This window comes from Protopterus annectens, chromosome 10.part0 (genome assembly GCF_019279795.1).
Source record: "Protopterus annectens isolate FY-2018-M chromosome 10.part0, PAN1.0, whole genome shotgun sequence".
NCBI classification, from domain to species: domain Eukaryota; kingdom Metazoa; phylum Chordata; order Ceratodontiformes; family Protopteridae; genus Protopterus; species Protopterus annectens.
The window spans coordinates 1,754,460,415-1,754,475,769 of NC_056744.1; the positions used below are offsets into that span (position 1 = coordinate 1,754,460,415).

General features: G+C 40.5%; 1 protein-coding gene across 2 annotated transcripts in view; it reads right to left on the reverse strand.

Moving 5' to 3' along the window:
• SH2B1 (SH2B adaptor protein 1) overlaps window positions 1-15,355 on the reverse strand; it is a 509,649-nt gene that overhangs the window by 180,272 nt on the left and 314,022 nt on the right. For both annotated transcript variants that reach the window (XM_044086540.1, XM_044086541.1), the window contains exon 7: window positions 10,090-10,261. In XM_044086540.1, the coding sequence (XP_043942475.1) occupies window positions 10,090-10,261 (172 nt within the window). The remainder of the gene's footprint in view (window positions 1-10,089; window positions 10,262-15,355) is intronic.

Below are 15,355 nucleotides of genomic sequence, written 5' to 3' on the forward strand. Positions count from 1 at the left end.
ATCAAGGCCATCTTGACAGGAAAATATTTAAATCTAAACTGAAAAAATAAAATGAAGACAGATGACCTTATACAAGGAAAAGGTAAACAGGAAGACCTTACAGCTGAAACCCCCAAAGTCAAATTAGGAGGTTCTGAAGAAAGTGGAGCATTCAACAAGAGAGCTACCTTCACAGCCATCAAAAGCCAGACAGAAAGCCTGCTCTAGCAGCAGAGTGGGATAAAAGCTAACTATGACCCAGGCAATCCAAGTTCAATTAGCAGTATGGATGCTTGACACAGCAAGTTGGAGGGGAGGGTAGGCATGAACATCCTAGGAAGAGGGTCACTGCTCTCAGTCAGTCACTCCTGGAGCTGTGGGAAAGACCGCCTTCACGCTGTTCGGTGAAGAAGTGTCTTGAGTGTTGGGGGGGGGGGTCAGCCCACATCAGGCATGCGTGGTCAACCCATGCAAGTGAGATGGCCCTTGCCTGCAAGTACGGAGAAATGCACATGCACAGGTCACAGGGTACTACCCATATGCCCAAGTCAGCACTGAGGAGGAGGGTGTTAAGATACTATACAAAAATATCCTCAATTGGCAGATTCCATTATGGATGCAAAATTTCTGATGTCTGCTAGGATGATGGGCCCCTCCAGACAGCTCCCTCCCCCTTACAGAATCTGAAGGGATTCCCCAAAGTGGGGCTTGTCTATGAAGAACAAAAGGGATCATGTCCTTTACACAAAGCTTGATGGTCGCTATGGAGGGTGGGGGAGGGGGGCAGAAAATAAAAAAGTAAAACTATCTGCCTTTATAAAGTTAGCCCTAGCCAGCTCAGCATAATCAATAACTGGCAGACCAAGAACTACCTGACCTGAAACTGGACTCAGCAAGACAGATAAAGCCTTAGACAACATGTTCCTTTAGATGGTGTGATTTTAATTTCAACCAGCTAAACACCTTTAGTCTTCATGGATGATTGTTTTGACAAAACATGGTTGACGTAACACAAAACAGATTTGAAGACTGAAATGAACTTGAAAGGCCTGGCCTCATTAAAAACCTACAAGAGAAAGAAAAAAAAAGAAAGACTTTTTCTGCTCATCTTTAGAGACAACAGAACTAAATGTCAAAAGACGGAGGGGTCTTGCCAAAACTTCATGGTTTTCTTTGCACCCTTAAAATAAGTATCATTACATTTTGTATATGTGTCACAAAGTTCGAAATCACACTCTGGACCCAAGTAATATACACTTTTATCATGGCTGTCGTGGTGCTGCGATAGCGTTGTCGCCTCACAGCAAGATGTTGTCGTGATAGATTCTCAGCTAGAGCGTCTTCTGTGTGGAGGCATGCGTGAATAGGCATGCCTTCGTCGAAGGTTGTGCATCAGGGCTGGTAACTTGGCACGTAAAAATCCACTACCAAACATTAACTTACTGGAGTTCCGCTGTGGCGACCCCTAACCAGGATAAGCCGAAAGACACAACAACATCATGGCTGTCAGCATGAGCGATCTACTTCCTGCAGCTACATTTACAAGAAGTGCAAGTTGCAAGTTCAGGGAAAAAGGGACAAAAGCCAAACTAAGTAGAGGAAAAAGAATAAGGTGAAAATCTGCCACTCCCCAAAGGAAATGGAAGAAACAGCAATCAGAGAAGACTGGAAAAAAAAGTGCTTTGAAAACTCAACACGTTTCTAAAAATATAACAAGGAAGAAAATTAAATGGTGAATAAGGCTGCCAATCTATCATCACAATACCTAGATGCAAAACAACTTTTAATGAAAATTACTTGAAAATGCAGTCTGGTGCGGTTAGAATCTAAAAGCGTTTTATGTGGAAGGAAGAAATTGTAAAATGAAGCAGACACGTACCCTGTGGAGGTACAACAGTAGGCCGAGAAAGCCATATCCACCAAGCGCAGCATAAGCTGCATGTTAAGTCCTAGCGATTAATGAAGAGCGAATTCTCCTCAGGCAGATCCAGAGGTTCCCTACACTCTGTGGTATTGATCCTTTACTGATTTAGTCAAGTTACTAATGAGTCTTCTGGCTTCCTGTAAAACGCTAAATATTTCTTCCAACAGATGAGCCTTAAAGCATCAGCTTGGTCATTCCCTTCAGCTACTCTATCATGTATCATGGAAAATACCTAGCTTTTGTCTTTGAAGTGTTTTTTTTTTATGCTACTTTGGCACTATTTACACCAGTACTTTGTCTTTAAAATGATGGCTTCACATTTGAGGAAGAGAGAACATTTTTATGTAAGAAGTTGGATAGTGCAGAATACTGGGGTACTTTTGCTCATGCTACACTCCAACACACTGAAGACAGCAATCAAAACTGACAAACTGCTATAAAGTTATGGAAAGGAGAAATGAAAGTTGCCCCACAAGTAGTCCGGCAGCAGATGAATGTTGCGTACTGATTTCTGAGTCCTTATTCTAAACGGCTTGAATTCTCTGAGGGTGATTCTAATGAGCTCCTACAAAAGCAAGACAATTCTACGATCCTGTCCTAGCAAAGAGTTGCTTATGTGCAAAATAAATACATTGAACTCGGAGGGCAAACAGTTACTTCAGAACAGAAGTAGTCTGTACTGGAAGATAAAGTAAAGCAGACATATTTACTTCAGAGATCAGAGGATGAAAGATTTGATCATTTGAAGTTTTTGAAAACCATAAAGGGACTGAATTTTCCAAGAAATCACTGAGTACTGAAAAAGTTTAAATACAGCCATTGTCAATGACTGATGGGACTTACGGCCAACTAAGAGTGAACTCTGGAAAAGTGGTCAAAGGAAAAACGTTGATGGATGGCCAACATTCAAAGATCATGATTTTGCAAAGACTACTGCAAAACAATGAGTGCACTTTTTTTTACTAATAAAAGGAACGTCAATGGCATAACTTAAGATGCAAGCTATCACAGCCATAGATTTTTTTGTGGCATTTTTTTTCCATCTGGATACAACTGTACATCTCTGCTCACTCAGTAATGGGTGGGCAACAGCCATGTTCACAGTCGCTGGATTATTAGAACTAGTAATCTGTGGTAGTGGAGCAGAAAACCAGTAAAGAATTCCTGGATAATGCTAAATAAGGATACAAGAGAGAACAGGAATATGAAGAGGGAAGGGGAGACTTGTTACATGCGCAATGGGAAATGTACAACAGGAACAGAGATGTCACTTGGAAACATGTGAACTCTGAACGTAGGGGAATCAACTGGACAAATGCATAATGGAGATTGTCTCTTTTAATGTCTTCTGACTATCTTTACTTCCTGAGATGCAGCTATGCAATAAGACCTGAAGATGGTGGTGGCTGATGCACCTATATTGCACAAATGTCCTGACACTAAACAACAAAAGATGTCCATCTGCTGGGGTTGGAGAAAGAATTTGGTATTCAGGTCAGCTGCAGGCTTCTGCATGGCAAGTAGTACATACCAAGAAAGAAAGAAAGAAATGAAGATAGCGCTGATCAACGTGCCTTTATAGCACTGACACCTTAACTTCGGATCGTAAACGATCTTCACTGCTTGAGGGCAGTGAAAGGCTCTGCTATTCAGGCTGGCCTTGGCCTTCTGTAGGGCAGAAAGTCCCAAAACGCAGTACTGCAACAATGACTACAATGAACTCCTGACAATTTGAGCTAGACACAGCAAATCTTAAGAAACACTTACACCGTTTGCCAATTAGAATTTGATAGACATCCTTTAAAGGGTAACTTTACCACAAAAGCTAGATAAAGAAAAGTACAAAAGAGGTACACGGGACTGAATGGGATAACATTCTGAATTCTGGAATCTTGACAAAAATATTTAGAAAGGAAAGATTCAGCACTGGCTTCCAGGATCCTTTGCTTTTTAGTACCAGAAAAATCTTCTAATAAAAAGCCTTTGCTCAAGTGATCATAAGACACAGTTTCCAAAAATGTCTGTACCAGCACTTGGTGCAGAATAATAGGAAAGAGAAAGATATGATTCACTGGGCAAGAAGGAAACTCCTGGAAAGGATGGAGGAAATCCCCATTGCCAATTGCAACCCTGTTGGATTACACTTAAAAACATCTGTATGAAACTATCTGGTGCAACAAAGGGAGATGAAGCCTGAGAAAATTTGAGAAGTTGCCAGGGTGGGAAAAGCCTGAAAAGCCAGTCATGCTGATCAAGCCAAATGTCCTTGACCTTCTGAGACTTTTCCTTCTCTTTTAAATCCTCACTACCATCAATTTTAAAATCCTGTTTGATGGCTCCTTGCTGCTAAATCCCTTATAGAAAACAGGAGCTGAAGAGGAGTGGAAATTTCTATTTGCTTTGAAAAAGGATGGTTGAAAAATCTAAGTTACTTCTTGAATCAGCTTTCCCATTTCACCACACTCCTTTGTCTGCAGAAGGGCCACACAGAACTTCCTAATCTCAATTAACATCTTCAGAACAGTTTTAAGAACAAAGCTAAGCCAGACTCCTCAACAATGAAGCAGCAGCAGGTCTGTAGGACAAATCAGCAGCATCATAACCACTTTAAAATACTCTTAGCAACACAAGAAGCAGATGTTACAGAAGCATTTAAAGATTTGTTTTTTTACCAAAAGGAAGGAAGGTTAACCATTAAATTCTGTACGTTCTCAAAAGATAAAAGGAAACACTTCAGCATATTAGCTTGACTGTTCAAAATCCTGAATGGAAGGATACATTTTCTTCCCCAACTTATCTAATGTTTTCCACCCTTATCTGAGGGAGTGGGGTTTGCAGCAAACTGTTTAGGAGAAGCAGTTTTACATAAAGAAATCACAGATGAATCTGCTTTAGGATTAGAAAACATGCTTATGAGACTGGAGTACCATGTAGAAACTGTTAAGACTTCCTATGGGCAGGTAGTGGACTATGAGGCAGACTAGCAGCAGTGGAAAAAAATTCTCTAAAGCATGCAACCCGGGGGGTTGGAACAGCTCCAGATTTAGGTATATCCAATCACAATAAATAAATCCTAATACATTTTCTGTGTTGTAGGAATTTCAATCTGCTCCAACTGAAAAACATTTTTCAGCTCGGACGAAGTCTCAGAAAAGGAAAGAAAAAAAAAAACTCCTGGAAGGAAATTTGAAACTACACTTTCTTCAGAATCCAAAAGTTAAGATCAAGAAAAATTCTTCAGGTACAGCCATCCCACTATAGTGCCTGTTCTTCTGACTGAAAATCCAGATCAGAAAGAGAAGGAACCCCTCTGTGTTCTTGAAGAAATGAAAGTCAGGAAAGAGAGAGCTGACGAGCTCTTTAGAAATGGAATGTTTCTCCACTAGACTCAGTTTTCCTGGGAACCTACCAAGAAAAACACGGACTCTGTGAAAGCATGTTAATCCCCGATGCAGAATCCCTATCCTAGCAAAGTGAAAAATCTTCATCAGCCTTCCTGACACCAACAGAGATTCTCCCTTGGCCACCAAAGGCATCTGTATAGCTGTAGAGGAAATGGCTGTCCGCAAGTCTTTGGTCACTGCATCTGCTACACACTGAGAGGATAGGAGGAAAGAGATGGGTGGTCTAAGGAACAGAGTGGCCACAGCAGAGTCACCATCAGCAGCTTGCGCACAACAGGAGCTGTCCTGACAACCACCTTTTTGTATGTCACTCGTCTAGTCAGGATACAACAGACGAGTTTTCGTGGGTTCTGTTCAAGCAGCTTTACTATGTATAAACACATCACAAAAGAAGCTTACCTACTAACTTGGGTAACTTGTGTACAAACTAACTATTGCATTTATACATGCTCACTTCTCTGGCTGCACTCTCAAAATGGCACTGGGTATAGCACGTGGCTGCTACTCTCTGGCACCAAAGAGAAGCTTTGAGATATTCTGTGCTCCAATTGTCTTTATACACAACACCTCTCAAGCTTCTGACTATAGGAGGACTTGAAAAGTGCCCTTAAGCTTTGAAAAGCTGGCCGGTCACTAGTAGATAGGACCCATATAGCTTACACTATTACAACAGTAACCTATATGGCGAACATCTTAACTCTTCTCTCCTATACTGCCTGCCCCAGCTTCTACTACATGTCCAGGCATGCTTTTTTTTTCAAATAATATATTTGACTCCATAACCTTCCCCTTCTCTAGTTTCCCAAACCTTTCACATGAGGAGACAGAAAAAACAATTTTTATCCAAACTGGCTGCGCTGGTGGCGTTGAAGGATAAAGCCCTGATTATGATGTGGGTTCGATCGGCAGTTGAGTGACATGGAGGAATGAGCGTGCCTATCCCAAGGGGAGAGACGCTCATTTTCTTTCTGAAACACATTAGATTAAATAAGTTTTAGATAGTATTGTCAATATATTGTGTAAAAATAAAATATGTGCACTGGATACATTTAGATAAACTCATATTATATATATGTTCACACACATACACACATATATGGGTATACTCACGATTGTCAACACAATATCATGTATGCTGCACAATAAAAATGTAACTATAAAAAAATATTTTTTGCAGTGTGCAAGCTGCTCCCCTGCACCCCCACACCCCTAAATACATACACTAACTCACAGATCACACAGCAGCAGGAAAAGGGCATATTCTCCAACTCCAAGAATTGTGCAATCATGCACACCTGACAACCATCTGTGCAGCCGACCAAATGCAGTTGATTAAAAGATGTCAACCAAGGAGCATTAAGACAAAATGCAGACTACCCGTATAGATCAATCTGTACACACATTGTGTGTGTGTAGAAATTCTATATATATATACATGTATGTATGTGTATGTATATAAATATATATACATACACACATATAGATATATATATATATATATATACACACACACACACATTCATATATGTACACACACATATAGATGCATATAAAAATATGTATGTATAAATGTATGTGTATATATAAACATATAAAAATATAGATATACATACACACACACATATATATACATATATATATATATATATATATATATATACATATATATATATATACATACACATACACACACACATATACATACACACACACATATATACATATATATGTACATATATGGATCCATACATTTGGTCGAATTACACTTAGTCGAAAATGATACCAGGCATTGCAGTTCACTGAAAGCTCACTTGATTTCCGCTCACTTGGTCGAAGTTCATTTGGTCGAAAATGGAATACAGCCCCTGCCCCACTGCAGTGCAACCCTGGAGTGAGAATATTAAATAAGAGGGTGTGTGGGGGGCACAGCCCCCCACATAATTTGAATGTATTCACTATTATAAGAAGGTATATCCATTAGAAATGCATTAATATATATATATCTTTAGTAGAAACTATTAGCATAATGTGGGGGGCTACGCCCACCACACCCCGCAATGTGGGTGGCTGTGCCCCCCACACCCCCTTATTTAATATTCTCACTCCAGGGTTGCACTGCAGTGGGACAGGAGCTATATTCCATTTTCGACCAAATGAACTTCGACCAAGTGAGCGAAAGTCAAGTGAGCTTTCAGTGAAGTGAAAAGCCTGGAATCATTTTCAACTAAGTGTAATTCAACCAAATGTATGGAATATATATATATATATATATATATATATATATATATATATATATATATATATATAAATATGGGTCTACTTCATATGACTGAAAGCTTATATGATCGACAACCATTTGACTGACACCAAAACACAAAGTTCAAAACATTGAAAGCACATACGATCGACACATAAATCCAAAGCATTATGCCCTTTCCCCACAGTAAGTAGGAATAAACAGTTAGGGGGGAGTGGGGGGCAAAGCCCCCCACATATGTCATAAATTTTAAACATACATATGGATACTTTTAACTGAATTGACTATATTCATGTAAATAATGTGGAGGGCTACACCCCCTATTTATTCCTACTCCAGGGTCGTGCTACAGTGGGGAAAGGCCATAATGCTTTGGATTTATGTGTCGACCATATGAGCTTTCAGTGTTTTGGTTATCAATCATATGGGCTGTCAATCATATGAAGTAGACCTACACACACACACAAATACTAGTTAGTTGAATGTTCAAAATATCAAACATTTTTAATGCTGGAAAAAGTGATCAGTCAGATAATCGCAGTGCGACACCATTACTTTGTTTGAGATCAGGGCACAGCAGGGATTGTGAATTTGCCCTTTCCCTGCTGTTTTGTGATCTTGGGTAGGTGTGTGTGTGTGTTTACATCTATTTTTATACAGGGATGTGGGGCTTCAAGAGGCCTAGCCCACCACAAAAAATAGACTTTATTGTATAAACTCTAGTCACATTTGTAAGTATTAGTGGTCAAACAAAGACTGCAACCAGCAGCATCAGCAGATAGCTGTTGTGTAGGTAATTCCAAAAACTACAGGGTAAAGCTAGTGAAAATATGTTCCAGTAACCCCGTCAGCAGTTCCAGCAAACATGTCTGACAGTGCACCAGACTAATGATATGTTTAAACAGCTTCCTGTAGTCCAGGCTTTGATCTCCTCAACCTGTGCAGCATTTGGGAGACTGGGTATGCATCTCAACAATCCCCTGGATGGCATGTCAACTACATATGAATCTACAACAGACAAATACAGCCACTGGCTACAGTTTGCCTTGCTTTCCATTTCTACCCTTCCCGCTACTTTTCCAGATACTGGCCAAAATAATCTGTCAAGCTAGGTAGCTTATTTCTAAATCTGAACATGTTTAACAGTTGTGACATCTCAGTGTGTTGCCACGGAATTGCATACTACCATAAAACCTAGAAAGATGTCAAAAGAAATAGATGCAGAATGAGAAATAAAACACTGGTTTTAATGCACACCACTTTTATGACATTCAGTGGGAAGAATAATGAAAAACATAAGCTAAAACAATGCTTTAAATACAGTGTTATATCATCCACCATCACTGCCCGACCTGAAAGATCGATTCTTTCCTTGTCTGAAACAGTCTGTCACTGGAAGCCAATATTCAGGCAGCCATTTTTTTTCCTGGTTCTACAGGATGTTAAGCAAAGTTGCAAGTATGAAGGCCTGCGGTACTCACACTATGGATGTTCGTTTTCACTCACACACACACACACACACACACACACACACACACACACACACACACACACACACTTACTTTATGAACACTACCAAAGAGAAGTGGCCCAGCAAAGCCAAAGGCACAACCCTAACACATACACTGCATACCAGGCACATTTGTTTTCAGAAACTGTTGGTAATGCCGGAGGCCTGAGTACTTCTACAGGTCATGCGGATCACAGACATGACTTCATTCTTAGGCACTATGGCACTGGCTCCAAAACAACTTTTTTTTAAAAAATAAATCAGCACAGTTGCTCTAAAAGAAGGAGAGCTGGAAACAAGCAGAACAGGTCCACGTGAGATGAGAATAACTTTTATAACATGCAACACTTTGGCAAAACACAAGCCTCCACTGCAGTAATATCCAATGCACAACAATTATAGCTAAACATAGACAGTATCTCTCTCTTTCGGCTTTTCCTGGTTAGGGGTTGCCACAGTGGATCACCTTGTCCGCTCATGATTGGCAGTGGAGTTTTTATGGTGTCGAGTTGCCAGCCTGGCGCCCAACCTTCCACAGAAGGCACACACACGTATGCACTCACGCCTAGGGCCAATTTTAGTGTGTCCATTCCACTTGCAGCATATGTCTTTGGGGATGTGGGAGGAAATCGGAGCACCTGGAGGAAACCCACACGACCACAGGGAGGACATGCAGACTCCACACAGAACACACCCCCAGCTGAAGATTGAACCGGAGAGCCTCTTGCTGTGAGGCGAGAACGCTAACCGCTGCACCACCGCGGCCGTCCGGCTAAACATAGACAGCACTTGTTAAAAATCGCCTTTTTCTGATAAAGCAGAAAAGGCACCTTCAGAAGAGATCACATGTATGGACAGCAGAAGTGGTATGCTTCAATTAAAACATCAGACTATACTAAACAGACAGCGAAAGTGCTGAAATTACTACAATCAAATTAAAAAACAAATGAAAAAGTATATACCATATTTATTATGTATCCATCTAGTACTGTATGTGAAGCTATAAACTTCTTACCATGCAGTCGCTGTGACGCCACAACATAACTGACTAATGTTACATCACTAGATCCTCCAGACTCTAGTGGGATGGGATGAACACGGAAATGCTCCAGCATGTCGAAAATGGTCTGGAACCAGAGATGCTGAACACGGCACTGGCCATCCTCATTCAAAGATAATCGCAAATGCTACAGGAAACAGAAAACAATGAGATATTAGAGAAGGGTGAATGATATATGCTTGTTCAGCCTTGTACACCACATAACCAGCATTCACCAGACACAATGCCAACAATCAGGGATAATCGCAAATGCTCCCAGAAACAGAAAGAAATGAGATATCAGGGAAGAGTGAAAGACATATGCTCGTTTAGCCCAGTACATCAGAAAATCAACATTCAGCACACCATACCAACATCATCATCATCATTCAAGGTGGCATCCAGATGCCAATAGCAAAAGGATCCATTACTTTACCTTTTGAGACCTGCCTCCAGGCCCAGATCTTCTTCCTGAATTTAAATATGCGTCGCCGAAGAAGAACTAATCACCAAGCTGACCTTCCTAAAAGCCCATTATGTAGACATGCCACAAAGATCTGGCAAGGTCTGCACACTCTCCCTAAGCTCTCTCAATGAGGTGTTTTTTCCTCTCCTAACCATACCTGAAAACTGAACACAGAAATTCATGCTCAGTGCACCCTCTGTGTAAATGGCCGCCTGTTACCTACAGCAACCTTAGAACCCTGAAGCTTTACCAATAACAGTTACAGCCAATTTGCTCTGGAGAACTATTTTCTTTACTTTGGGGGGGGGGGGGCAGTAACTCAAATAATTGTACTGCATCATGCACAGATTCCTCCAAGCAACAAGTTAAGGGAGAGATGGACAATGAAGACAAAAAGTACTGCTTAACTAAATCCAGCTGTAACGGCTAAAGCATGTCCACTGAAATGTAATGACACAGTCCATCCCAAACCAAATAAATCCTCTTCTCAAGCCACTAAGTCACAATCTCCCATCAAGATTCCTGACCACTGTTCCTAAGGAAGCCACTTTTTATCTTACAATACTGTAAGAAACTGCTTTAACAACTGTAATTTTGGCCAGTAATCTTCAGATTACTCTATTACTAATATACCTGCATTTCCGTAAAATGAGAAATGATTACGACTTTTCTCTTCACCTGCATGGTGATACATGGCAAACCCTTAAAACGTTATGTGAAACTGTGTCTGGAAGCATATAGTCTTAAGAAAAATGAAACTCTGCTCAAGTAACCATCTTTTCTACACCCTTTCGGATCGAGTTTCAAATGACATTTTGGGTGACAAGAACAAAACTAATTTTACTTTTTAAATGTTTTAACTTCTGAAGCCCTAATAGTGCTCACTCTGATATGACAGCTAGCTGTCTACTCAACAAGGAAGTAACATGTCAACTGAGGAAGAACCATGAAAGCCACTTCCTAACTATGTGCCCTTTTGGAACATAACCTAAAAACACACTAATTTGGGCAATGGATGAATCACATATCACCCTCACTTAAAATTACAGAAATCAGGAGGGGCCAACCTAAAAGTACTGACCGTACAGATTAGGTAATAAATATGGATGAATTGATGCATAACAACATAGAGGGGTAACATTTCTGATCTTTCAACAATATTAGTTTATAAGCATCTTTTATTCACACCTGCTGTAATCTGCCTTAAAGGCTGACTGGTCCAACACAACCACATTGGAAGGCACGCAGACCTTACTGTGAGGAACACTCCTCATTTTAAGTTTTAACAATTCTATGCTCCATGCTGATCTATAAAGTTACAAATTTCTTTTTTTACAAATATCTGTGGTAAATAGGGTTGCCACCTTTTGTCGTAGCTAAAACCGGAGTAAAGCCAAGCCCCTCATGTCACCAGTAACCCCACCCCCTTCTCCCACCCACATAATGCCCATTTTGTGACGTCATGATGACATCACCTGGCAAGAAACACTCTTTTTCCATTCCTGCTGCCTGCTTTTGGCTGATTTACTATGCTTTTCTGTAAAAAAGCATAGTAAATCAGCCGATTTACAAACTCTGATAGTTGTTGAGTCTTTCGGGTTTTCCCGGTTAGGGGTCCCGCATCGGAACTCCGATCCGCTAATGATTGGCAGTAGATTTTTACGTACAAACTCAGATTGTCTGTTTCCTTTTTGAAACAGACTACCGGAGTTTGTACAGTGTTTTCCGGACTACCGGAGAATCAGGTAGATTTCCAAATAGTCTGGAAAAAAAATGGAGGGTTGGCAACCCTAGTGGTGAAGAGAATTGTACTATATTTATCAACAGAATTTTTTTTGCAAAGAAGACTTCAGTTCCCTTCTGTAAACAAGTCCTGAGCTTTCTACATAGTTGTCACTAAGTGTTACACTCTTCTTATCTGTTGCATATCAAGAGAGGAAGTGTGCCACATTTTGGGGATAGAAGTTGGACAGCCACGGCCCTCCAAGAAGCACAGTGATCAATAGCTTAACTTCAGTTCTTTCAGTGTGAAAACAGAAACTGTTCAAAAAGAAGTGTCAATCAAACTTTTTGCTGTAAAATCCAGTTACTGGTTATTCAAATACACTGCCTGGATGCCAGCAAAGAAAAAATTTTGGAGAACCTGAAAGAAAATTAGCCAGAGAAGGTGAAGAGAAAACACTGTCTGGGAAGAATCCTGTAGCTGTTCCGCAAAAAGCTTCAGCTTTGGTTTGAGAGACGGCTTCCAGTAACTTAGAGGAAAAATAAATCAAATGTACTCAGAGTTGATTAAAATAAATGAAACAATGAAGAAATACCGCAATTCAAACAATAAAAAGGATGGGAATAATAGAAGAAGCTTTCACTAACTATTGAGGTGAACTGACAAAACTGCAATCATCAGAGGATCAAATGAAATAAAAGCTGACCGAGTATGGACTTCTCGAACAGCCACTTCATAGGTTCATAGGAGAAGTTGCTTGCCTCACAAACATAAGGTACAGAGTATGATGCTCACATTTGGAAGGGAAGTTGTCTAAGCTTAAAATGAGAAGAGCTTCCAGCGACTGCAGTTTCTTGTTGAGGCTCCTAGTACTGAGCAGTAACACATTTAGTCCTGAGTAGCTTTTGTTATGTTTGGAAGGTTTGCCTGTTTGGCAATGCCTAAAAAGGTTCTGTAGGAGTGGATAATGTTTTGGCCAATATCCAAAAGCCTAGAGGTGACAGGTGAAGACCATCCCTGGCAAAGCAGCATGGCCTGTCAAACATGCCCTCACAGGCTAAGTATTGGATCCCTCTGGAGTGACACCAGTAGCTAAGCCAATTGTTAAAGTGAATCATTTTTGCTAGTACTGTGGCATCTTTGGAGATGACAGAATGCTGCTCAAGGTTAGCTTATGTTGACAAAAATGTATCTGTAGAGTTGCTTGTGTTAAAAATGTATCACTAGTGTGCCCTGCTGGACAGAAAAGAAATATACATGTATTATTTTAACTGTTTAAAGGTATATGTCTTAAAAGAGGCTCATACCTGCCTGTGATACACATTTTGAAAACTCAATCAGGTCTATTTTCCTATAGTCCAAGTAGGTACAACTCAGGCCACTCATGCCCAACATGGATTATGACTGAATCATACTGGTACTTATGGGTAAATGGCCTTAGTATTTGCAAGATCTGTCAAATTATTGACCCTGACAAGTGACTAACTGTAATCTTCCCCTTATCCAGCCTGGTAAGAGGGTCATCAGCGTCTCTCTCAATGGAGTCTCCTATGACCAGAATATTAAGTTGTGAAGTGTTTTGCCTTATGGGCTTGGTACTTCAGACACAATGAGATGTGGCTGTGTGTGTTGCGGTGGGGAATTGCCATTTGTGTGCATGCGGAGTTTCCGGGGACTGTGCCTGAGGGGCCTTTTAAGGTTTGAATAGATTACATGAGAGCACCTCCACATATGGGGGTCTGTGTGTGTGATCGTTTGTGGGTGCAACGAGTGTGTGAGCTGCTGACAATCTTTTTTTTGTTTTTTGTCTCTCTATGCAAGAATCTAGCCTCCAATGACAGCGTGTAACTACATCTCTTACATACTCTGCTCGGGAATTAAGTGGTTGTCAATGTACATAAGGCAATTGTTGCAGCGCCTCAGGATGCCCATGTCCACCAAGCTGAATGCTGAGACAACAGGGAAAGTGCCCATCCATGGTTGCAGGTACTAATGTGTACTCGGAAGGATAGGAATGGAGGGTGTTTGTAAATGGATGAGGGAATGGTGTTTATTTGGTGTAATCTTCAGCTAACCTAATCAGAGATGCTGCCAAGCACCAAACCAGATGCTCACTGAGAAACAATAGTCCTGGGTGTCATAAGGTAAATAGCACAGTAAACTTTCACAGTACAACGGAAATAAGCAATGCTTCCAGATGTTTGCATCGGTACAGCGCACTGGCACAGCGAGCAGCTCCATGCAAATGTGCCAAATTTATACTAGCACTGAGGGAAAAAAACTGACAGAGTCCTTTGGCAAATAAAGCAACTACACTTAGAGCCATTTTGTGCGCTTCCAAATTCAGATAGACCAGGTAAACACCTACTGCTACTAGATGAATAATCCCGGTCCTCCTAATGTAAAAGCACAGTAAAAGTGTCCAGAGTGGGATGCTACCACAAACTTAAAGATACAGACACAGCAGGGTACTTTAAACAGCTTATAAAAGTGTGATTATTCAATAAAAGTACTTAGCTATGTAGAAGTGAGCCAAAAGACACTCAACTGTGCAGAACTTATAAAGGCACTAAAAAACAAGGTAAGCTGATTAGTAAGCCCTCCAGCCAATAAAACAACTTCATGCAGGAATCTCTAGTGTGTTTCCCCAACCAATACCGACCAGGCTCCACCACTGTCACTACAAGTGTTTGTTAGAATGTAAAAATTTATCCAACAGCTATCTAGCTAATGAATTCAGATCAAGTAAATCGGGAACAGAGACAATGAAAAGAAAAATGCACTTTTTTTCAAAATACACGAGGGAAGGCAAATAAATCTCAAGATACAAACAGCAGTGTAGAAAGGGAGGAGCTTATGAAGCTCAATTTACAGTAAACGTGGGGCAGCATGAAAAGCAAATCAAGGAATGGGAAGGCGAGTGGGAAAAATAACCAGCAGGGAGTTACCAGCAGTGGTTGTAGATTTTGCAGACCTTGAGTTTTATCAGATAAGACAGACACACAATTTATCTGTGTATTTAAACATAACTCAAGAAACAAATTAACTAGAAA